Below are 25,248 nucleotides of genomic sequence, written 5' to 3' on the forward strand. Positions count from 1 at the left end.
GTGGCGAAGATTTTTTACGGCGAGAACCGATGTTGTATGTAGAGGTTTACAAAGTCATATGGAGCTAAAAGAAAATTTTGCCATTAGCCGCATTGAGTGGTTGGACTGTGGATGCATACATGCAGTCTGATTTCCTGAATTTGGCAATTAAGCAAGGCTGCAGGAAGGTAGTCAAAACCTATCCCCCGTTCTCTAATTAGAAAGCTTAGCTACTTCCATCCAAATTTCAGAGAAGACATATGCATAGCTACCTACTCTCTTTTCTCAAGGGAGATTATTTATTGTGTGTTTTTTAGGTATACTAAAACTAAAGATGGTTGAATTAAAATTTTGATTTGCTTTAAATTTTAGAACATGGTGAGGTAGACATGTATGTATTCGACAGTTAATGAAAGAGGTCGTTCATTAGTTGTGCTTGATCCAGGGAAAATATCGGATAGATCAAAATTAGTAGCCACTGTGAAGCTGACGCGTGGATGTCAGAAAGTGAGACTGACTTTTAAGATTAGCCTTGCGTCCGATAGACATTACAGAGAAGCTAGGAATGTAATACACAGAAGTAACTCCAACTCCATTTTTGACACATATATATTTATATATATGTATATATGTGTATATATATATATATATAGAGAGAGAGAGAGACAGACAGACAGACAGAGACAGAGAGAGAGTAGTGGTAGAAGCAGAAAAGAGATAGCCAAAGATGGATTAGGCAGGGTTTCCATTTCTCTTTTCTCTTTTATATATATATGATATATATATATATATATATATAAAGCTTTCTCTGTCTTTGCACTGTTCCTCTTTATCTCTTTCTGTTTTGGTGCCCTATATCACATGCCCACCCCCCTGAAAGATGTTCAATTCTTTACCAAGAGAAGAAGGGTGCTGCAGCTGGAGTTAGAGCTCTAGCTAGTGAGAGAGAGAGAGAGAGAGAGAGAGAGAGAGAGAGAGAGAGAGAGAGAGAGAATAGATATATATATATATATATATATATATATATATATATAGAAATAAAGATGGGGAGAGGAAGAGTGGAACTGAAGAGGATAGAGAACAAAATCAACAGGCAGGTGACATTTGCCAAGAGAAGGAATGGGCTTCTCAAGAAGGCTTACGAACTTTCTGTTCTCTGCGAGGCTGAAGTCGCCCTCATCATCTTCTCTAACCGCGGCAAGCTCTATGAGTTCTGCAGCAGCTCTAGGTCTCTCTCTCTCTCTCTCTCTCTCTCTCTCTCTCTCTCTCTCTCTCTCTCTCTCTCTCTGTATTTTAAGCTTGATCTGTTCCTGCTTTTGGGGTCTTCTGTGCTCACGAGTGTTTTACTCTTAATTTGCTTCCCACAAGATTTCGATTTGCTTTTTTTTTTTTCCTATTAAGCAAGCAGTTTATTTTGCGCTGTTTTTTTTTTTTTTTTTTTTAAATCATTTTATATTTCTTACTTTGTTGAATTGATATTGTATTATTCTTGTGCTCTGATCTGCTCCCTGTGTGTGATTCTGATGCTTTTTTGTTCGAAAGTAGCAGTTCAGCTTTTATAAATTTAAGATTTTATAAGGGATCTACAGATTTTCTCTCTGTTTGTTTATCCTCTTTCATTTTGTCAATCCTCCACACAAAAATTTACTTATAGCTGATAAACGTCTTCAGAAAGAACGAGATCCGATGTTACAATTGAAAAAAAAAAAAAAAAAACTGAAATTAAATGATATGGCTGCAGTTCCCTTTCTCTTTATTTCTGGCTTCCAGATTATTATTATTTTATTTTATTTTATTGGATTATGACGATTGCTCATGAAGTGCGGGTGTGCCACTAGAGATACATCACCACGTCGAAAATTGAAACCATTACGTCAACCAAAAAAAAAAGAAATCAGAAAAATCGCATCATATGCTGATTTTAATCTACCACTCCATGAAGGGGGGAGGGGTTAATTTTTTTTTTTCTTTTTTTTTTTTTTTCTGTTCTTGTTTTATTTTGTTTTTGTTTTTTCTAAACTAAAAAAATTAATATTAATCTATTCTATGGCTATAATGGAATCTTAAAGGCAAAACCCCAGAGGGTACTGAACTGGATGCATGCTAAGATGAGTTCTGAGATTTAATTTGAAAACTACTGAGTCTTTCAACACATTACATGCATGGTAGCGTTTTTGAAGAAATGTGGAAGTATTTTCAAAGCTTTTATACCAAATCAAATCACAATTTTTCTCAAAGCTTCAAAGCTGCTGCACCAAGTGTGCTAGCCAGCCAGCATATGCTCTCTTTTGGTCGTTGAGAAGAGTTTATATGCTTAATACTTAAAAGACATTCCACCATTAGCTATATATGGATCTATATATATATATATATATATATACACACACACACACACATATTTTTTTTTTTTTTTTGAATCACAGCCTTCAACAAGTTAGTGTATCAGCATTGTTTAGCTCAGAATTGAGTTTAATTTGAGTTTGAAATCATATACATTTGAATAAAGTTTGATATAGCTGTAGTATGTTCGAATATATATACATAGACACATGGAGAATTAGGATAGCATCTAACTAAGATCTAATTTTAAACAATTCCAAGATCAAGATTATGTTCTATATGTGTGTGTTGCACATTGATCATTTTATTTCACGTGGCTTACGGATCAGTAGAATGTTCATTAGAATTCCAAAAAATATTTATCTAAGATGAAGCTGAAGAGAAGGTTGGACAGAAGCTCATCTATGGTTTCTTTACGCTTTGAAAGCCATATTACACGGTGAAAGTTGATTGCTATAAGTGATGAAAATATTTAGGCTTTCAAAAACGAATTCAAGTTCATTATGGGACTCTTGTGACAATTTAAAAGTAGTTATACAATATAAAATTTACTTTTACAGTGAAGTGTCAAGATTTAACTAGAAAAATATTTTTGAACTTAAATCAATTGTAAAAAGGTTTTTGACAACCAACCTTATATTGTAAACTAGTTTTCCACTCCAAAATGTGATTTAGTAACCAAATTACTAAAACATAACTTAAAAATAATTTGCAGTTCATAATTAATTTTGCTGAAAATTTTGCAAATGAGTACTATGCAATATAACGAAGAAAGATTATAGAAAATCACTTATAAGATCGCCTTCGACATTGTAGTTGGAAAGGGATGTTTATTGTGATGAAATAATTCCTTCTTCTTCTTTTTTTTCAAAGATGTATAATTGAAATAATCTTTAAACAAAGCTTTAACAACTAATTGTGTCTTAAAGTGCTTTATGTTTAAAATCAACTTTTAACTTCTCAAGTAAATGAGCTAATCAGAATGTTAAAGACTAACAAAAGAAATTTTACACAATAATTTTTTTTCCTTTCAAATGTTCCCACCAAGTACTATATAAACTAGCAAATAAATTTTTATTGAACCAAGCGCAAAGAAATTGTAATTCTTAAAAGTTCTCTTGTCCTATGTTCGGAGAAGTCTTGGATTTGGACTTTGTATTGCATTTGGATAAAATGTAATATAAAAATTATAATGAAATTTGTTCAAATCCACCCAAATCTTAATATAAGGTTTGAAATTCATGCTCCCAATCGGAGTATTAGAGTAAAACCTTAACAATGGTGTGTTGATTTGTAGTACTTATTATTGAAGGTATTTAGTTTTCATTTATTTGCATCATGATTATCTAAGAATTGTTATTCATATTTTTGGTTGTTTTGATTAATTATACTAATAAATAAGACACATAATTTAATGAAATTGTACGGCTTTGAATTAAGTTGGATAAAGTAAGTGAGGAAGAAGAGTTTAGTTTAATTTAAAGTTGCAAATACTTTATTTTAATTGCCATTTATAATTTTTTAATCAATAACTTTTATTTAATTGGAGAAGAATTCAATGTTATTGATAAAATTTATTTTACGAGCTAACTCTAATTTGATATACTATTTTTCAAAAATGAAAAATTTGTAGGTTAATTGATTCTTTTGATTTCACTAAGTGTACCTATTTAAGCACCTTGAGAGCATTGCTGAAAATTGGACTATTCCAACTCTTGCAATGATTTTTTTTTTTATAAATAAAACCTTTTACTCAACTTTTGATAACTTCAGGCATTTTATTATTGTTGAGTTCAATTTTATCTTTAGTTTGAGATCCGAACTTTGATGGTTTTTTCTTATATTTCTATTGTATTTAATGCTAGTAAGTAAATTATTGTTGGTCTTCTTATTGGTTTGCATAATATCATTTTGTTGATTGTGTCATCCATTTTCTTTTCTTTTCTTTTCTTTTTTTATTTTTTATTTTTGAAGTCATAATTTTGATCCATAAAATATTATGAAAAGATGTTAATAAAGTGGCACATAGTAAAATTGTATTATTTAATCATTATATTAGTTTATCATTCACTTGTGTGTGTGAGCATGTTGTTTGGAAATTATTTGTTTTGGTTGCATGCCCCCATCTATGTATTATTCTCTATATTCAGGTAATGTGCAAGGTATTATTTGATGCATTAAATTGAAATAAAGTCTCTCAAACTTAACTCTTTAAAAAGAATGTTTTATTTTAAAATAGAAGGACGTGTTAAAACTCAAAATGATTTGCACTATTTACAATTTTACATCTATATATACAAAGAAAATTATTAGAGATAACTTGAAGTTTGTATCATCTTTACATCACTTGATTTTTTCTTATTCCATAGAAAAAAGTCATGAAAACATAAATGCAAGTTAAAACATGGTAAAAGTTAGGGTTAGAGCCATTGTGAGTATATGTGGATGTGGATAGCCAACAAATCATATCTCTCTCTCTCTCTCTCTCTCTCTCTCTCTCTCTCTCTCTCTCTCTCTCTCTCACACACACACACACACATTCAAGTTAATCCCAAGCTTTCATTTTACTTTCTTGAGAGCTTGGAATGATCAAATTTATTACTATTTTGAGAGTCGAAAAAATGAGAACTCTCTATAGTGATTCATAATTTATAATCGCATGCACCAAGTTTTATTCTCCTCAATTATTAAACAATGAAAAACATATCTCAATAGCAATATCATTCTTGTCGTTTTCAAATCGAAGCAAATATTTGACTTCATCACAAAATAATATAAAAAAAATTTATTGAAATTAATTTGTAAAAGATTTTGATATGAATATAGGCACTAATTAGCCTTCTAACAAATCCACTTCTACATTTTCTTCACTCCTGATTCTACTTTAATTTCTTTCTTAACCCTTCAAAAATTTAAAAAAAAATGAAAAATTGGGAATGAATGCTAGCATATAGGTAAGAAAACTAAATTAATGAAGTATATATATACTGATTTACATACATATATATACCATAATTTATAAAGTAGTGTCCACAGTTAAAAAAATAAACATCTTAGTAGAGAATGAGAAATTTGAGGAAGGTAAGGCAATTTATACACTTTCTTTAATACCAAATTCTTAAAACTATGAGGCCCTTTCACTTGCGGAAAACATTTTTATTTTTCATTTTGTGGGCTTAAAAATAAATATCTTAATTGAGCAGATTAGCCAAGGATTGGCCACTCAAATGGGCTAAGCCTACCTTCTTGGCCAATCCTATCTTACTATATTTCACCAAATTGGAATGAAGGATCTTTAGCCTAGTCTAGCCTAACCTAACCGCTAAACCAAAACATACCCTATGTTGCAAACAATATTAACGTAGAGTGAATGGTGTACTATGCACAACCAAATCTCTTTTGAAAACATCCAAGATTGTAACTTTAATAACGTATGATTTATATGATGACAGGAGAGGGTCTTCTTTGCTCTGTCTTGGTGGATCTTAAAAATAAGGAAGGATAGGCACCTCTAAGAACAATCGACAAGGAGATCAAACTAATTGGGTGTGCATACATATTTTCCTCAACATTGTGCTAAGCTATTTCTATGAGTTTCATTATACTACATACAGAAGTAAATGAAATTAGAATTCATCATACAAGAAGTTTAAAATTGGGAATTTTAGATGCGAAAATTGGCTACATGAATCTTTTTGCATTTCAAGATATTTGATATTAGGGATGCGCGATTCATATTAGTGAATATCATAAACTAATGAATGATATGAAAAAATGATCATATCATCCTTTCTCATGCCTTTTTGGGTGGGAGCTTGACTAAAAACCTACTTAAGTGATGGAATGCCTAAAAACAACAACTGAAACATCAGAGGAAACATGTCCTTAGAGGGTATTTCTATGCACATGCATCATTGTGAAGACAAGAATAGACTTCATATCAAGGCTATAAAAGCCAAGAAGCAACCCTCAAGCCTTATTAGTCGAATATAAGTCTAAACATTAGAACAAGAACTTCAAACACCGAAACAACTAGAATAAATCTACTTCAAACCAAAACTAACAATCGAGACTCAAGAAGAAAGGAAGTTTTTTTCATATGCACAATATTGCGGGAATCACGCTTCGCAATCTAGGGGAAGATGACTGACAAGCAACAACCTTGCCAAACTAAACACAAACCTAGTTGAAGCAAATATCACAAGCATAGTTGTTTCTTAAGTGAACATGGTCACGAACAAGGATTGTGTGGTAGATTGATGCAATGCAGCATGTTTATGGTGGAGAAAAAAATGTTCTTCTCAAGCTTCTAGAAAATTTCTTTGCTTGAGAAACATCCTCCTTGTCCCTAATATGTGAGGGAATTTTGTGTTAGGACTCTTCTTACAAATGTTATATGGAAGGAGTCATTGGATTTCGATAAGATTGCAATAACTATTTAGGAATAATGTTTCTATGGGAAGGGGTATTATAGTCAATGTTATTTCATATTGAATGTAATGAAACTATTAAAGAAACAAGTGTGCTTATTTGATCTTTCTATTAATTTATGTCATTGTAGATTGAGATGTGTTAGCATAACGTAAATTGATAAAGGATATGTAATTTTTTTTTTTCTTTTTTCTTTTTAAGAAATTTCAACTGACACTAAAAGAACTTAAAGGACAAATAAGCAGATAGAGTAATCGAATTGTTGAATCTAATTTAAATTGATTTAGGTGGCATAAAAAAAATAGTTTGTTATATTTGTCGATGAAAAGCATAGATACAATAGAGCATGTGCTTGAGAAACAAATATAAAGTAGTTGTAATATTCAAAAAATTAAAAAAAAAAAAATGAAGTTGAGAACCAACTAAATAAGAAAATTTATATGTTTGATATACAAATCATGAAAGTGTTAATTTGGACCTTGTAATGATATATGTGAAAACAAAGACGGATTCATGAAGTTGCACTATTACATTCACTTGATTTTGATGAAATGAAATCTACTGGTATTTATGTTTTTCACTCTTAGAGGAGGTGGTAAATTTGTTTAAGTAAACTGTCATAGCATAATTTGCTATGAAATATGAGTTTATGTCCCTACTTGTATGTAGTAGGATGGAAGCCAAGTACTTGAACTATTTCTTAGCAAATATTCCTTTATAATTACTACAACCAATTACATCTATGTTCATGCATTGTGATTACTAGGCTTTGATATCTTGTGCAAACAATTTAACTTAAATTAGATCATAAAAAAAAAGTGTATGAACCTAAGACAATGTTGTAAAGCAATCACTTATATATGGGTAGTATCCTTATATCATGTGAAGTTAGAGAAGAATTGGTGGATTGTTTGACTGAACCTCTAGGAATAAATTATCCACGTAGATTATATCCTTCTTAATTGACCTAGACATCCTTTATTCTTTCAAAATTTACACAAGATGAATTTTTGAGTGTTTGTTTCATAGTTCAAAAGCTTAAACTCATTGGCATCTATGATTCACATAACCCATGGTGCTTTGCTCATTGGTTTGTTTCAAGCTAGCTCTTATCTTACATTCTTTGCTTACCCGCCAATGGACATCCTTATATATGGGAGCATTATTTGTGTCTTATGAATAAACAAGCACCAAGAGCCCTCAATATGCCAAAACATGACAAGTCATTAACCATTTTATCTTGAGGGAGTTCAATTCGGCAATAAGGTGTGATGGAGCCTTCTTGAGGCCTATGTCCAGCCTAATTTTCTTTTCTTGGTTTATGATACATCCAAAATATTTTCCATCTTGATTTGCTCTTCTTTTAGCAATTACTTGACAATTTTTTGTAATATAAGTGACTCATTAAATGTTATTAATTCATTTCTAGTTAGCATTTTATCTACATATACATTGTTCTAATCTTTGAAACAAATATACTTCAACTACAATTAAACCCTACTACATAATCAAAAAACCCATTCCCCTGAATTATCTCTATTATATGTGTTAATCAAGTCCTAAATTGTTCGAATATACTTCAACTACAATTAAACCCTACTACATAATGAAAAAACCCACTCCCCTAAATTATCACTATTATATGTGTTAATCAAGGCTTATGTCTAGCCTAATTTTCTTTTTTTGGCTTCTAATACATCCAAAATATTTTCCATCTTGATTTGCTCTTCTTTCAGCAATTACTTGACAATTTTTTTAATATAAGTGACTCGTTAAATGTTATTATTTTACTTTCTAGTTAGAATTTTATCTACATATACATTGTTCCAATCTTTACAATGAATATACTTCAACTACAATTAAACCCAACTACATAATCAAAAAACTCATTCCTCTGAATTATACTATAAGACTTGTTGTATTTCGGGTGATCACCACAAACCTTCCACACTAGATGAGAAATGAAATATAACTATAAACAATTGGTGATAAGCCCCTGTTATGACAATTCTCACTAATGACTAATATTGCCATATTAGTTTTGTTCTCTACATTCATATTCCTTATATTCAAACACAGTTCACATTCAAGGTTGGGTCTTGTTACTCTAGTAATCATCTAATTTTCTCTCTCCTCCCTCCTCCTTCCATCTCAAGTTTAGTCTACAACAACCAAGTTGTTTGCATATTTTGAGATGTAAATGATGTTTGGGCTTTCAAGTAGTAGGTTATGAATCTCAACTCAAAACCCACAAATAAAATGAGTTTTTGTGACCTCATATTTAAGATTAATTCAAGCCTCCTGAATTTGAAGCACTCATGTAGGGGAGAGTGCATATGCTCATCTGCATAGAGAATGATAAAAAGAGTATGTGAGAGCAAGGGAGGGAAGGGAAAGAAGATTATATTTTTTAAAAAGAAAAAGTGTCACTTCTCAAGGAACCTAGAAGGGCTTTTAGGAATAAAAAAAATAGATATTAGTATAATCACCTTAGAATATGATACTCATTCCCTTTCTCACTTTGTCACAACATGTTTTGGAAATATGTCTCTTTCATACAATTTAGTTAAATACATCAAAATGAGTTATAGTTAAGGAATGTGAAACATTCTATTTGCAAATCTTAAATACCTAGAAATTTGTATTCCTTTTATCTTCATTGCATTATAGGGGACTATCGTGTGTATCAATAAATAAATAGAGGTCCCGCCCTTCTTAAAAAAAAAAAAAAAAAGACTATTGTGTGTAAATGTGATAATGATTGTGCTTGTGCTTATGTTATGATTTCCAAAGATTATATTATATAGATCTTGTTTAATTATGAGTATCATCTCTTCTAATTAACATTATTATTATTATTATTATTATTATTATTATTTTTATTATTATTATTACTTCACAAGAAGTTATATATGCATTTAGTGATTTCTTTCACTGGGTCACCATACGTATGTAGAATCTCATTATGGTGGCATTGTTTCTTCTATCTTAGCATGGTGGAAACACTTGAGAGGTACCAAAAGTGCAGTTATGGTGCCTTGGAAGCTAGCAGACCAATCAATGAGACACAGGTATCGCTTTCTATTATATCCTTGGTAATTAAGCGTATTTTTATCCATCACAAGGCCACTACTTAAGGCTAGGTGTATCAAAATTCAACACACTTATGAAAATTATGGTGCACAAATTGAAGGAAATTAACATGAAATTTTCAAATCCTATGATAAAATAAAAATAGAGAAAACACAACCACGCCAAAGAAAAATAATCACACGCACAAAACAGTATTTATGTGGTACGACAATTTTGGCTACGTCAACGGAGTTGTAGGGATTTCATTATAATCAAGAAGAAAATACAGAGAGTGCGACAGTACAATAGTTTTCTCTCTCGCTCTCTCAAGAAGTGCGACGACTAATTAATCCTAATCACCATAATAGAGATTTTATATCCTGTGCACAGCAATGAGCTACAAAACAGGCCAAAAAAATATTTCCCGCCTCGCATTGCCCTTGGACCCCCACAAGTATGGCTTGGGCCACTTAGTCCATGGAGCGAAGGCTTGGGCCGTAGAAATCTCTAATTAAAAAAAAAGTCAGGTTATCATTTAGATCAAATGCAACTAGACTACACAAAACCCAACACAAACTGCACACCACCTTTGTTTTTTTTGAATGATGTTTAATAACTTTAATGACTTTTTTATAACTAGTCCATCACAAGTATTGATCAATGTAAACTAAGAAAAGTCAATGATTATTAACATTTAACCATGCAAGTAAAAAATTTTGTACTTTCTTCCTTTTTGATCATTTTCCTTGATAATCAAATAAGAAAAATTTAGTTCCTTTTAAATTTTTCTTTCTTTTTCTTTCATGCTTTCAAAGTTCCAAACAAAGTCTTGAGAAATCTATTCTCTTAGCTCCTTCCATCAAAATATGTTTTGGTTCGACTTTGCAATATTGATTTACTTGTAACAATTTCAATGATGACTATTGCACCAAACAGAGCAGCTACCAGGAGTATTTGAAGTTGAAGGCAAGAGTTGAGGCCCTACAACGATCTCAAAGGTAAACTTTACATTGCTAACCAAAGAAAATGAAGGGGCATGTTTTCTCATCTTTCATCGTTAACTGAATAATGTTATAGAAACCTTCTCGGGGAAGACTTAGGACCTCTGAACACAAAGGAGCTTGAGCAGCTTGAGCATCAACTTGAATCATCCTTAAAGCAAATTAGGTCTACAAAGGTAAAGCTTTATCACAAGATCAATATCAAAATCAATCAGTAAAGCTATTATCACATTTTGGGTCTCCATACGTATGTTGCCATTTTCCAATATATATATGGGTGTTGGATGAGTGATAACTATAATGTGAAATTATATATGTTGAGAAGCCTGGCTGTTGTGACATTCAGTCCTCAATTTTTTCTTTGCATTTTTTTTTTTTTTTTTTGTTTGCTGAGAAGATTGATAAGAATTTGATTTTTTCTGTGGTTTGTTCTACCTGATATATACTGAAGCTGTGAGCTTGATGAGTGGCTGATAGCAATTTTACATTTTGATTCTAACTGCATGTTTGGAAGAAAGGAAAGGAATGGAATTTGAGGGAATGTAATCAAATTTATCATTGGAATTCATCATGTACTTCATTTAAATTTTCATTTCATTCGTTTTCTATCTCATTATATTTCACAAATCAAACATGACATGAAAAGACAAAAAATTTCATTTTCTTGCTCAAGTATTGGTACCATACATTGCTACAGGCATCTCATTTTTTGGAGATAAATACCTCCGCTATACTGGCTGAATAGGCCAAAAAAAAATTTACCTAATATTATAATACACGAAATTATAAGAATAAATTATTAAAGATAAAAAATAATGAAAATAGAATGAAATTTATTATTATGATATAAGTACATCGTGCTATATTGTATTTCTAATCATATAGTATTTTTTTTATTATATTCATAAAAATAATGTAATAATGTACTTTATATCATATTAGTGTCATGGACTATGGTATCTACATTTTTTTAAAAGGAATTAATTGAGCTTTATTAAAGTGATAGATGTTAGGAATATACGAACAAATTCCGAAACCTGTGAGAAACAAATAGAGAAAGAATAACGTCAAAGAAAAAATTCAATCACACGCACAAGACAATATTTACGTGGTTCGGCAATTTTGCCTACGTCCACGGAGTTGCAGGGATTTCAATATTATCAGGAAGAAAGCACAGAGAGTGTGGCGATACAATTCTCTCGCTCTCGTTCCCTCTCACGGATACAACCACTAAAAACCCTAATCACCCGAAAGCGCCCTTTTATATGTTGCGCCTAGGGTTCTGTTCCGAATGGGCTCCAAAAATTTTCCCCGGGGGCAACGCACGAGTACTGCTTCACGGCCCAAGCCTTCGCTCCATGGAGTAAGCCTTAGGATAGAAATCTCTAATTAAATAAAGGTCGGGTCGTCATCCAAATCAAAACATAACTAAGCTCCACAAAAGCCCAACAGTAGAAAGGAGGAACAAGCATGGAGCTTGGTCTTCCATGAAGATACAACTCAACAAAATAAGAAGGCAAGGAGAGGCTAGCCAAGCAAGGACTTGCCTCTCGTACTCAAAACGAAGAGCAACTAAAATAACACCAAAAATTGTATACAACTCAGCCCCCCAGGTTAGAGAAAAGAATCAAAATCTTTCTGGTCCAACAATTTTAAGTTTGCATTTAGCCTACTTCATTGATGAAGATTTTACAAGAATTTTTTTAAAACCAAAGAGGCATTGGAATAGCTTTCCTGAAAGATTCTTCCAGTCCTTTCCTTCTAAATTTCCGAACATATGGCCACCAAAATTGCAAGTTTGAAACTTCTGAGAAAGCCTTTGCTTCTCGTAAAATTTCAGACGTCAACTCCTTAGGCATAATCCAATGAAGATTCATTTGATGTCAAACTGAAGCCCAAATCCGCTTGCCAAAAGAACAACGTAGGAGTAGATGGTTCACTTCTTCATTTTCCTTCATACAAAGAATACACATGGATGCAAAAGGTCACCCTCTTTTATGCAAGTTATTAGTTGTAAGAATTTTATTTTTCACCATCACCATCAAAATACATTGATTTTTGAGGGGATGTAGGGGTTCCACAATGTCTTGAGGGTTACATTTAACTCAATATGATGGGCCTTATGAGAAAAGTGATTCTATAGACTAGCCATTGAGAATATTTGTGAACTGGAGAGGTCCCATGCACACCTATCTAACTCCTCCATATTGATATTAATCTCATATAAAACTTTAAGGAATTTGATCATTGTGGTTAACCTCCTTGCTTCTAACTTGCCTGAAAAAAGGATACATCCCAAAAAATATTATTGTTGGAGATACTACTCCTAAACTAAGACACCTTGGCTTCCTTTTGACTAGCCAAACAAAATAGGTTTGGAAATTTTTTTTTGAAACAAAGACTTTGCAGTTGTGCCTAAACAAATTTTCTTTTTTCCCATCTCCAATATTAATCATTATGTGATCCTAAATATATGCTTTCATCTTAACAAAGTTTTTTCCACAATCCCCAACCTTGGCTACCAGGGTAAAGCTGGAACCTAGTCGTCCTTATTGATTGCACTACATTAATAAGTTATAATATTAGAAATATAAAGCAAAAGTAAGTTATATAATAATACAATGTTGTTATATGAAACTATGAAGCATAATTGATTGTACTACCATATAATATTTTAAATACTATAATACTTAATAAAATTATATAATATTAAATTAATATAACTATTGTCATTAATTTTGAAAAAAAAAAAAAATGATTGTTCTTCATGCTATTACATACACAAGGGTATATTTGTACGCGTGATGGAATTATTATATCAAACATAAAACATGGTATCCTGCACGCACTCTCATGAATAATATAATGCAAGCCAAATACTCATATGATAAAAAGGCCTCTTATTTCTATGAATGCCTAAGAATGCTATTCTAGGGTACATCAAGAATCCCAATAAACCAAATGACATGATAGGATGCACTAAAAGGATTTGACTACTATTGCAAAGAAGCATTATTAACTCCAAGTATCTTCAACCAACACTATATATATTCACCATTGAGCTCTCTATTTATCCACATGTATCAAGTTTTGGATGGATTATTTTTTGAAGGGAAGTCCTCTTTCCATCCACTTTCATTTCTTTCTACCCCTACGAAATGAAAGGAAAAGAAATTTTACACACTTCTTCTTCCTCCCCTATTCCTCTCTACAAAATGCAATTTCAATGCACACATTAGATTCAAAGTATTATGCTAATATCCTTTCTAGATTTCATATAGTAGTTTCCTGTCATTGTTTATCTCGGGACTTTGGCATTTCTTCTACTAGATTTTCTAGTTTGTCCTTGTTAGATGGAGAATGTACAATTTAGAATCATATTCGAGTAGCCTAGGGAGCTTAGGTGGCAAGTGCAATTTAGGCTCCTATCCAAGCAACCTACATGTTCTAAGGTAGATGATCAGGTGTTGCATGCCTACCTGCCCTAATCAACACCTCCTTTGAGTATAGCTTCCAAAGGGCAACATAATCGTTCATTAGATATTGCACCCCTAAGACAACTCAATGGTAAGAATTAAGTTTGGGGTCCCTCGTTTACCTATGTCTAAGAGTTGAGATTCATTATTTTGTTCAACTTAATGGGTCAAGCTAGTTCACCCTTCAACCTTATGGCCCAATTTAAGACCAGCTCACTAAAATGGCTCAAACCTAGACTACAAGGTTATTGAAGTCAAGTGACATCACGATAGATGATCTAGTGACCACAACAATGCTCCTATTGAATCCCCTCTATAAACTTAAAGCTAGAAACTAGGGAATGTAATGTCCACTAGCTCATCTTCTCCTTGTATTGCTGCTTATTCCTCTAACTTTAGTGTCAAATAAATAACCTAGAGTCAACTCAAAGCCTCCTTGGGCATTTTTCTTAATGGTGATGTGCAAGACCTAATTGCAAGTGTAAAAGATGATGTTGTGCAATAATGAAATTGGCAAGTACACTAGGCATGGTTGACTAGTTTCATTGTGGTTACCTCTAATCATATCATTGTTAAAGATGCAAAACGTCATCTCTAATGGATCAAATTAACAACTACAGAGATGCTTTGAAATAAAAATCACTACCTCGATAGATTGACTTCCCAATCCTCCAAAAATTGTCATGACTCACCAATTCGCATCCTTATTAGCAAAAGATTGAAGGCATGCTTGATGAATTTGGTTAAAATAAAGAAACATAGTATTGCAATATTATTAATTGCCTATCAATAGTGTTTTATAGGTGTGAGGCTATGTCTAGCCCACTAAAAGCACCACTATGAACCCATGAATAGAAGATGAAGGCATACTTCATCAAGCGAAGCACCATCATTGATCAATTCTCTCGTTGATGAAAAGTTTAAATATATTAATGTCAAGTCTTAGAAAATAATGCAAAAAATGCTATAGACTAATCTAGTACACTCATGGTTTTAAATAACGGCCACCACTGTTACGTAACACCATTACGTAATGGTTTTTTGGGTTACCGATACTATTACACACCGCAAAATGGTGGGAAGGAAAACCACAGTTGTAGCAGCCATTACAGACTGCGACTGTTATGTAAAGGCTGTTATGGCAGTTACTTAACGGCTACAAAACTGTTACACCAAAAAATCATTTTATTTTTTACTTTTTCTTCTCACTTTTTCGCTCTCCTTCATATATCATTCTCAATATACCAAGTGGAAAGAGGGGGGAAAAGATTATAATGAGGATGACAATGATACAAAATTTACTATTTCTTTAAATTCTTACAATAGGTGCATTTTTTTTTTTTTTTTTTTTTTTGGTAAAAGAGGGCGGTACCTCCATTTATTTATTAATAAACCCTCATTTTTAGCTGAGGAGTACCGTGGTTACAAGTTAATGCCAATCAACCAAATTAGGATAAACAAAATTAAACATAACTAACAAAGGAGAAAAAACATAAAAACAACCAAAAACAAAACGAAATACACTAAACGAAACTCTAGAGATGAACTAACGATAAACGGAAACAAGACCCCACATATCCATCCGAAGGATACCTTTCAGATAATGTGGTAGAAGGTGTTGTTCTTAGGAAAATATTTTATTTTGATAATATTAGTAATGTGATATTTATCTTCTATATTTTTTAGTTTAAACCTTTCTTTTCTAACTATTTTATATTTGTATTATTTGTATGTCTTATGTGTCTAGTAGATTAATGGAGTGTATAATGTATTTTGTTTTATTTATTAATTTAGCACACATAAGAATTTGTCACAGATAAGAACAATGAGAAGTGTAAATATACACATAATTTTTCTATCAATGATGGTTGAAAACAAATGTAAACATGTTGCCCTTACCAAATAACTTAGTTACTCAAACTAAAGAATCCAAAATATACAAAAACTATTTCTAAGAATGGCTAAAAGTTTAAAACATGCAAGTATGCCAATATGTACAACGGTGTGTGTGTTTCAAAAAAAATTCATGGTCATTACACCCGCTTTCCGTTATCTAACATCTGCTACTTTCGCTTCCCGCTACACCCATTACCGTTACATTACGCTACCTGCTACCGCGATTTAAAATCATGAGTACACTATTGCAAACTAGACATAGGGCTCTAACTTGTCATTCATCGAGAAGCTGATGATAGCTCCCCTACTCTTGAAGTTTAAGGTTCATCAAGTAGACATTTACAACCAAAGCACTATTCCAATGGACCATCTAGACATGTTCAAGATCCAAATGTCATTGTAAAGTCCCTTTATAGAATCACAGGCAAAATTTTGTGGTAATGTTGAGCCTGTCAAGTCTTTCTTGGTGCCAAACATAGGTTGAAGCCTCTGTCGATTGGAACCTTTAATGAGCCCTAGGTACTTTGCAAGTCATTTCATTACTTGAGAAATGTTGGAACATACCTTGGGTAGCTTGATGAGCTTCAAATAGATAAAAGGGTGTCTTTGAAGGATTTTATGATTCACTTTACTAGCACAACTTTGAAGATGAGGAATTTGTATTACATGATTGCTGGCTACCTTTGAAAATACCTATTGGCCTAGGAAGTTTTTGTAATTTTTTATGAAATGGGCGCGAGCATTGGTTAAATGCCCAAATCCTAAGGCTATATAAACCTAATAAAGCTGATGATGGCTTGAAAGATTGTAGCATGCTTGAAAAGAAAGGTCAAGGCAATGTAGAGTAACTTTGGGATGATGCACCACCATTATACCTAATTAAATATATCTTGCAGAAAAGTTCCATTTAGATTAAGGACGAAGATTATTTTAGTGACCTAGCCCTTTAAGGTCACCATCCCAAATGAGAGCTTAGTCTAATTTTGATCGCTTCCATAAAGATAATGGGCATGATATTAAAAAGTGCATTCACTTAAAGAAAAAGATAAAGGCTTTGATCTGTAAGGGTTAGTTTGGAAGGGTTATAAAAAGACAAATATTGGAAGAGACAAAAACCGAAGGTGTTAGAAAAATGAATGGCTAGTAGGACATTGTTGCTTTGTTTGGCAGAGTTGTAGAGGAGGTGAATGTAACTTTAGAAGAGGTCACAATTGATCACTCAAACTCAAGCACTGAGGTGGAGCAAGAGATCTTTTACTTAGATGATGACCTAAAAAGAATCTAAGAGTCACATTTCTAATCAGTTCAGTTATCGCCAAGTTTAAATTGAAAAACATGTTGATTGACAATTGGGCTCGAATGACATGCACTTTGCTCTAATTAGTTAAGATCCTCTAGGTTTTCTGTGGCTGTATTATGTAAAAATGATTATCCAAATGTCATTTATTAATCAATACTTATAACTAACAAACCAACCAACACTTGTTAATAGTGTAATTATTTAGTAAATTAACATTTCCAATTATTATTGCCCATATTATGCTAATAATATCATCATTAGTTAAATTATTTCAATTCTAGAGATTTAAGGTGCCGAACCAATGCGAAAACTAACTTCAATAAGATACTGATCTCACTGTTTTACATGTCTACTAGTTGAGCTAAAGCTAGGTAAAGAAGAAATTTACAAATGAAGCTATGAATATTATATTATATTTCTTTCACAACATGATCAACAAGAAGAGGGTACAATATGTATTTAAAGTAATTATGCAATGGCTGAAAGACCTTGTGCAGAAGAGGAAAATAAGAGAATATCATGGACTATAATTAGTGACAGAATTTGATTGAAGATGCAAGAGTATAAAAGGACACTTTGACTGTTTTCCCTTGATTTTAGGTAAGGATCTTCATGCAGTGATCGGGTTAGATTAAGCCTTGGCTATGAATGAGCTGTACTCAACTCAATCGTGTCATCCAAAATTATATCCACAAATTACTGCTGATCATGAGGATGTCGTTGTGCAGAAGTATCCTCGTGCTCTTTTTGTGCTATGTTAATATCCTCCCACAAACTTGGCCAAGATTGGAGGCGAAGCTTGATGCGAAATAGAGCAAGGGTGGCTTTGGACATAGGTTTGGTAAAGATGTCCGCAACCTTACGTGTAGTGGAGATATGTCGAGTGACAAGAAGACCAAGCGCAATCCGTTCACGCACAAAATGATGATAATCTAGCTCGATGTGGTTGCTGTGGGCATGGAAAATCGGATTGATAGTCATATGTAGTGCACTGAGGTTGTCACAAAACAACACTGGAGGATGAGGTTGAGGAACGCCAAGGTCTTTGAGGAAGAATATTAACCACGTAACTTTAGCAACTATATGAGCTATGGCGCGATAATCGCCTCAGTGCTGGAGCAAGAAACAGTGAGTTGCTTCTTTGCACACCAAGAAATGCAATTGTGACCAAGGAAGGTGACACGACCAATCGCGGACCGTCGAGTAGTAGGACAACCTTCCCAATCGGTATCAAAAAATGCACAAAGATCAAGTGTAGTGTAAGAAGTTAAATCAAGACTAATATGAATAGTGCCTTTGATGTGCCGCAAGATCCAACGAACCATTTTAGGATGTGAAAGAGGTGGGTGCATACATGAATTAAGAGACAAAATTAACATTATATGAAAGATCGGGTAGAGTGAGTGTGAGATATTGTAAAGCTCCAACGAGCCCACGATAGAAGCTGGGATCATCAAGCAAAACATCACTATCAAGGCCTTTAGTCTTTGCCTCTAGAGGTGTGCTCATAAGCCTACAATCTACCATCTGCATTTTCTCAATAATGGTAAGCGCATAGTGAGCTTGAGAGAGATGCAACCCTTCAGATGTGTGTGTGATCTGAATACCAAGAAAGTGATGGACAGGATCGAGATTCTTTATGGCAAACTCTATGTGTAAAAGTTGGATAAAATGGTTCAGAAGCTGAGGGGTGGAACTTGTAAGAAGCATATCATTAACATATAATAGGAGAATTAAAGTACCATGAGAAGAATGTAGGATAAATAAAGATGGATCAGCTAGACTACAAAAGAAACCATGTTGGAGGAGAAAGGCACTGAAACGGTCAAACCAGGCGCGGGGAGCTTGTTTAAGCCGTAAAGTACTCGTTGGAGCTTGCACACGTAATTAGGGAACATTGGATCAGCCATGCCTAGGGGTTGTTCCATATAGATATCTTCAGAGAGAATTCCATGGAGGAATGCATTTTTTTACATCTAACTATCTAATATCCCAATGTCAAACTAAGGCAAGGCTGAGAACAAAGCGAATTGTGTCGGGTTTGATAATAGGAGAGAATGTGTCAACATAGTCGATTCCATCAAATCGATGATAGCCCTTGGCAAATACATGGGCTTTGAGTCGATTGAGTGTGCCATCTGGGTCAAGTTTTGACTTGAGGACCCACTTGGAACCAATGACATGCATGGTAGGATTGCGAGGAACAAGCTACCAGGTGTTGTTATGATGAAGGGCATCCATTTCCTCCTGCATTGCTACCCTCCAACCAACATGACTAAGAGCAGCTTTAACTTAATGAGGCACTCTTGGAATTTCTTGACTGACAACAGTGAGAGCATACTTGGGGTTGGGTTTGTGAATGCCATGTTGAGAGCGAGTCACCATTCGCTGATTGGAAGTCGCAGGTGGCTCAAGTAATTCAGGTAGCTCAAATGGCTCAAGGGAATCATGACGTGCTTCATGTTGAGGCTCAACGTGCTTTGAAATTTGGAGAGGTGACATAGGTGTTGTGTCCAAAACTTGATCCGGATAAGCAAAAGGAGAAGGTGTCAATTGTGGGGCAGCCATCAAGTCTGAAGTGGCCGTAGAAGGATTAAGAACAGGTGTTGATGCTGAATCTGAAGAAGTGGATGGGATGGAGGTTGGTGGTTCAACAATGGCATCAAGTGAAGTGCTTGGATGTGGTAGATTAGGTGGTGCAAAAAGTGAATCACAAGAACCTGAAAATGGTATAGGAGAATGAGTTTGAGAAATAGGAAAACTAGTCCATGAGTCAAAAATACTCATCCATTGATTAGAAGGAATGGCAAGTTTACTACCTTGAGGTTCCTTGAAGGGAAAACTGGTCTCATCAAGGACCATATGTCAAGAAATAAACTTTTTTTGTGTAGATGGATGGAAGCACTTAGAGCCTTTGTGCCGATCACTATATCCAAGAAAGACACATGGTACTGTCTTGGGATCAAATTTGTGTTTTTGAGTATCCAAAGTATATGGAAAACATTTAGATCCAAATACCCGTAAAAAGGAGTAATTCGGATGCACCCCATGCAATTTGAAGTCAGGTGTATCTAGATTAGCAGCAGTAGATGGTAGACGGTTAAGCTTCAACCCATAAGTATAAAGGAGCACCACAGTGAAACAACATTGCCATACCTAGTTCACGAATTATCTTATGTCGGTGCTCAACAATACCTACTTGTTCTGGAGTGTGAAGGCAAGAAATTTGGTGAATGATTCCCTGTGCTTGGAAGTGAGAATTGAGTCTTGAATTGATGAATTCACGACCACCATCCAAGTGAAAGATTTTGATTTTTGTATCAAATTGTCTTGCTACATATTGCCCAAAGGCCAAAAAAGTATCAACAAATTCAGATTTTTTTTTTTAGAGGAATAAGCCAAGTATATCGGGAGAATCATCAACCAAGCATGCAAAATAACGATATTTTCCAAGAGACAAAATAGGCAATGGACCCCATAAATCACAGTGGATTTTATTAAAAATAGCTGAACTGGAATTGTCAGAACAAGAAAATGGCAATTTGCTAAGCTTGCCTAATTGACAACTATCGCAAATAGATTGTAGCTTATTAGATCCTTGAACATTAATTAACCCTTTTCTCTGAAGCAACTTTAGAGCGAATGCTTGAGGGTGTCCTAACCACTGATGCCACATTCTGCAGTACCTGATTTGAACCTATGGGAGTAGTATAATTCATGGGGGCAGGAAATAACGTACAGATCACCCTTGCGCGTCCTGTCATCACCTTGTGACCTGTCTCCCATTCCTTAACACAGAAATCCACAGTAGAAAATTCACAATTCAAGGGATAATGATCAGTAAGTTGGCTTACAAATAGTAAATTCCGTTTTAAGTGAGGAACATGCAAGACATTATTGAGGGGTAAGACTTTAGTTCCATTTTTAACAATAGCATCACCAACAGATTTAATTGCTAGTGATGTACCATCTCCAATCAAAATAGAGTAAGTATCTATATAGGGACGTATATTTTTCAACATACCAGTGTTACCTGTAATTTGATTTGATGCCCCGGTGTCTGATGTCCATTCAGTGTCAAAGACTGTGCTGTCAAGGGTGAGAGTAGACAAAGCCTGTGGGACTTCATCATGTTTGAGAGAGTGTTTTGGTAAATTCCAGCATATCTTTGCAATGTGGCCCATGACACCATAAATTTGACAAGAATCATTGCGATATATTTCTTGTTCGGCTGGTGTCATTCGTCGCTGTCCTGGAGGAGGTGGACGCTGAGACATGGAACCTTGTTTGTTGTTGTTGTGGGTTGTCTGTCGAGTGAAATTGGTGAAACCTTGATTGTTGAATTTCTGATTGTGGGAGTTGGTATGTCCTTGGTTGTTGAAAATATGATTGGTGGAGTTCTGATTGTGAGCTTGAAAACCATGACCATTTGAATTGAAATGATTTTGTGGTCCTCAGTTTGTGGAAGTATATTGTTGAGGATGTTGCTTTTGGCCATAAAAGGCCAATTGGTGAGTTGAAGTATTGGTGGTGAACCAATTTTGACGCTGGTCATACCCTTGCAGCAGGGACACCAATTCAGTATAGTTTGGATGTGGTGGCTTTAACATAGTTGTGGTGAAGGACTCATACTTTGGCCCTAAACTCTTGAGAAGGGAAAATACCTTGACTTTTTTAGTTACAGAGCTTCCTATGGCTGCTACATTGTCGTAGATGCCCTTGAAATTGCGAATATGCTCGCCAATGGTGGTGTTGTCAACTTTGCACAGGTAAGTCAATTGTTGACAAAGAGTGAACTCTCTTTCTTGTGAGTCTTGCCCATATGCTTCCTTAAGAGCATCCCAAACAGATTTGGCAGTGTCTAGGCCAATAACAAGTCCAAGTGCTTCTTCAGCAAGTGTGCCAATAAGCCATCCGCGAAGAAGCCGATTTGATTTCCGCCACGTGATGATCTCATCTGTAGTCTTGTCTGCAGGCTTGTCTGTGGTTGATATGGAGGACATGGTCGGTTTGATTGTTTCTCTAGTGAGATGACCAACCATGTCCTGGCTTTCGGCAAGAGCGAGAGCTTGCTCACGCCATAGAGGGTAGTTGTCTTGTTTTAGTTTGAGAGTGATGAAATTGCTAACATTGTGAGAAAGAGAGGCCATTGAAAAAAAAAAAAAACTTGTTGCTCACACCGGCTCTGATACCAAGAAGAAATTTAGAATTGAAGCTGTGAATATTATATTATATTTCTTTCACAACGTGAGCAACAAGAAGTTGGTACAATTTGTATTTAAAGTAATTATCCAATGGCTGAAAGACCTTGTGCAGAACTAGAACGGGAGAGAATATCGTGGACTATAATTAGTGACAGGATTTGATTGAAGATGCAGAAGTATAAAAGGATACTTTGATTGTTTTGCCTTGATTTTAGGCAAGCATCTTCACGCAGTGATCGGGATTAAGCCTTGGCTATGAATGAGTTGTACTCAAGTCAACTGTGTCATCCAAAATTATTTCCACAAATTGCTGCTGATCATGAGGATGCTATTGTGCAGAAGTATCCTCAACGTGCTCTATTTGTGCTATGTTAATAGGTTTGTTTGAAACCAACTTCTTGATGGGCCAACTTGGGTTTGTGTATTTTTATTGGGTCTGGGCTTGGGTAGCCAAGTTAAACTTCAAAGCTTCAAACTTACTTTTGCATTTTTTATCTCTTTCTGCAGTAGTCTATGACCCTTTGAATTAGTATGTATAAATTTCGGAGACCCTTTATTTGAAGGCATTAGTTATTTGGGTGGATGCATGGGTTTCTTATCTTTTAAAAGATGATTTTGGGATATCCACTTGGTGAGCTTACTGTAAAATGTTTAAGAGGTTTTCTTTTCTGACTGAAATATACATGATGCATGATTTACAGACTCAATGCATGCTTGATCAGCTTGCTGACCTTCAGAGGAGGGTATGTATATAACCCTATATATATATATATACCCATCTAAGTACTTTTAATACACATAACATATACTCACCAATATCATTTCCTTGCAGATGCAAATGCTTGTTGAAACTAACAGGGCATTGAGAAGCAAGGTACGTACACATTTTCTACCAGCTGACAAAACATTTACATTATATATTTGGTTCATTCCAAATGTCTATACTTAGAAATATATATAACAATTATACTACAAGAATTTGATGATAAAGATGCGTCGTCATCAAAGTAATAAAAGACAATGAAAAAAAACCTTTACTAATCTATAACATGAATAGATAAGAAAATATTTTTTCTAATTTTTACCATTAGCTAGAGTCATTCTATTCGAGTCCTATTTCATGTCGAAAAATAAAAATTTATACATAAGTGATTTTTTTTTCAAATTAGTGCATTCTTTGTTATATATCTATTTATTCTATCCTATTCAATCTTAGAAATAGTTGTTCTACAAATCAACTCTTTTACCTTTTATGTATACTCCAAATCCGGTATCTTGTAAAAGAGTGATAACTTGATAAACTATTGGTTACAATTAATTAATTGTTGACCTAGATATCCACAAGGTTGTGCCATTTCATCTCTTCTTGTTTCCTGCTTTGCAAGGTTCTGCCAATGCCAAAGATGCGTACTCCACATGGTGAAACCATGAGTTTCCATTATGCTGCTTTTTTTTTGGCGAAGGGTAATTAGATGAATTTTATATTTAAAAATGGATTGTTCAAGATTTAATATACCCCAAAAAATATGAAAAATACCTTTAAGAAGCAAAAGATGACAAGGATAGTAAGAAATCTGTCCAGCTTCCAAGGGAAAAGTCTATTGAATTGAAGGACTAATCCAGGAGCAAACGCTACTCAAATATGAAAGAAAGATAACTAAATTCCTCCATCAAATTATTTGCACCTAAATGCTGTAGCAATCATATTTTGACCCAGCGCAAATATGCAATTTTAGTCTCCTTTTGGAACATAAAGTACTTTTTGCAAGTACTTGTGTCAACGTACTACAATCTATTTTATGCATGTGATTGCGGTGACACTTTCTGCTCCTCAGTTGGAAGAAAGCAGCCCAGGAATTCCCCTGCAACCATCGTGGGACATCAGAGGACAGAACAGTATCCCCTACAGCCGCCTTCCTGTTCACTCTGAGGGTTTCTTTCAGCCTTTAGGAGGGTGCACTTCTGCATTGCAAATTGGGTATGTGCCTGCATTTTACTTCTCTCATGCATTGCAATTCGTGTCTGGGAGTTTGAATTTTGAATTTGTGTGAATTTCAATTAATGTAGTTTAGAATCACATTGAGTTTTATCAGTATCCAAACAAATGCAAATATGTGACCTCTCACAGACAATCTTTTTCTACTAATTTATTTAGTTTCCTTATTGGCTTCATTACTGTTGTTACGTGCAGATTCAATCCTATTAGTTCAGATGAGATGAATGTTGCAGCGCCACCGCAAAATGTTAATGGGTACGTTCATGGGTGGATGCTTTGAATTTGAAGCTCACAAAGATCAATGTCTGCATATGGGTATCGCTGGCTTTTCTTTTTTTTTTTTGTGCGTGCAATTTGCAATTATTATCATATATCGATATGTTAGAAACAATAAATGTGATTGTATAGGTTGAATGTGTGTCTATTATTAACTTCCACATAGGGACCATATACTTAAACTCCTAGGGTAACCATGCAAGAACTTTGTGGTGTGTATTATAAGGAACACACAATTGTAATATTTTTGGATAATTATGATTGATTTATTGTATAA

At 34.1% G+C, this 25,248-nt stretch overlaps 1 protein-coding gene across 1 annotated transcript; it reads left to right on the forward strand.

Annotated features, from left to right (window-relative positions):
• Positions 1-25,248, forward strand: LOC131146559 (agamous-like MADS-box protein MADS2). The gene is made up of 8 exons (XM_058096228.1): positions 1-1,207; positions 9,743-9,821; positions 10,759-10,820; positions 10,900-10,999; positions 23,401-23,442; positions 23,532-23,573; positions 24,535-24,677; positions 24,891-25,248. Exons 1-8 carry the CDS (start codon positions 1,023-1,025, stop codon positions 24,973-24,975), a joined length of 738 nt encoding a protein of 245 aa, XP_057952211.1. The 5' UTR covers positions 1-1,022; the 3' UTR covers positions 24,976-25,248.

Source organism: Malania oleifera, chromosome 13 (genome assembly GCF_029873635.1).
Source record: "Malania oleifera isolate guangnan ecotype guangnan chromosome 13, ASM2987363v1, whole genome shotgun sequence".
NCBI lineage: Eukaryota > Viridiplantae > Streptophyta > Magnoliopsida > Santalales > Ximeniaceae > Malania > Malania oleifera.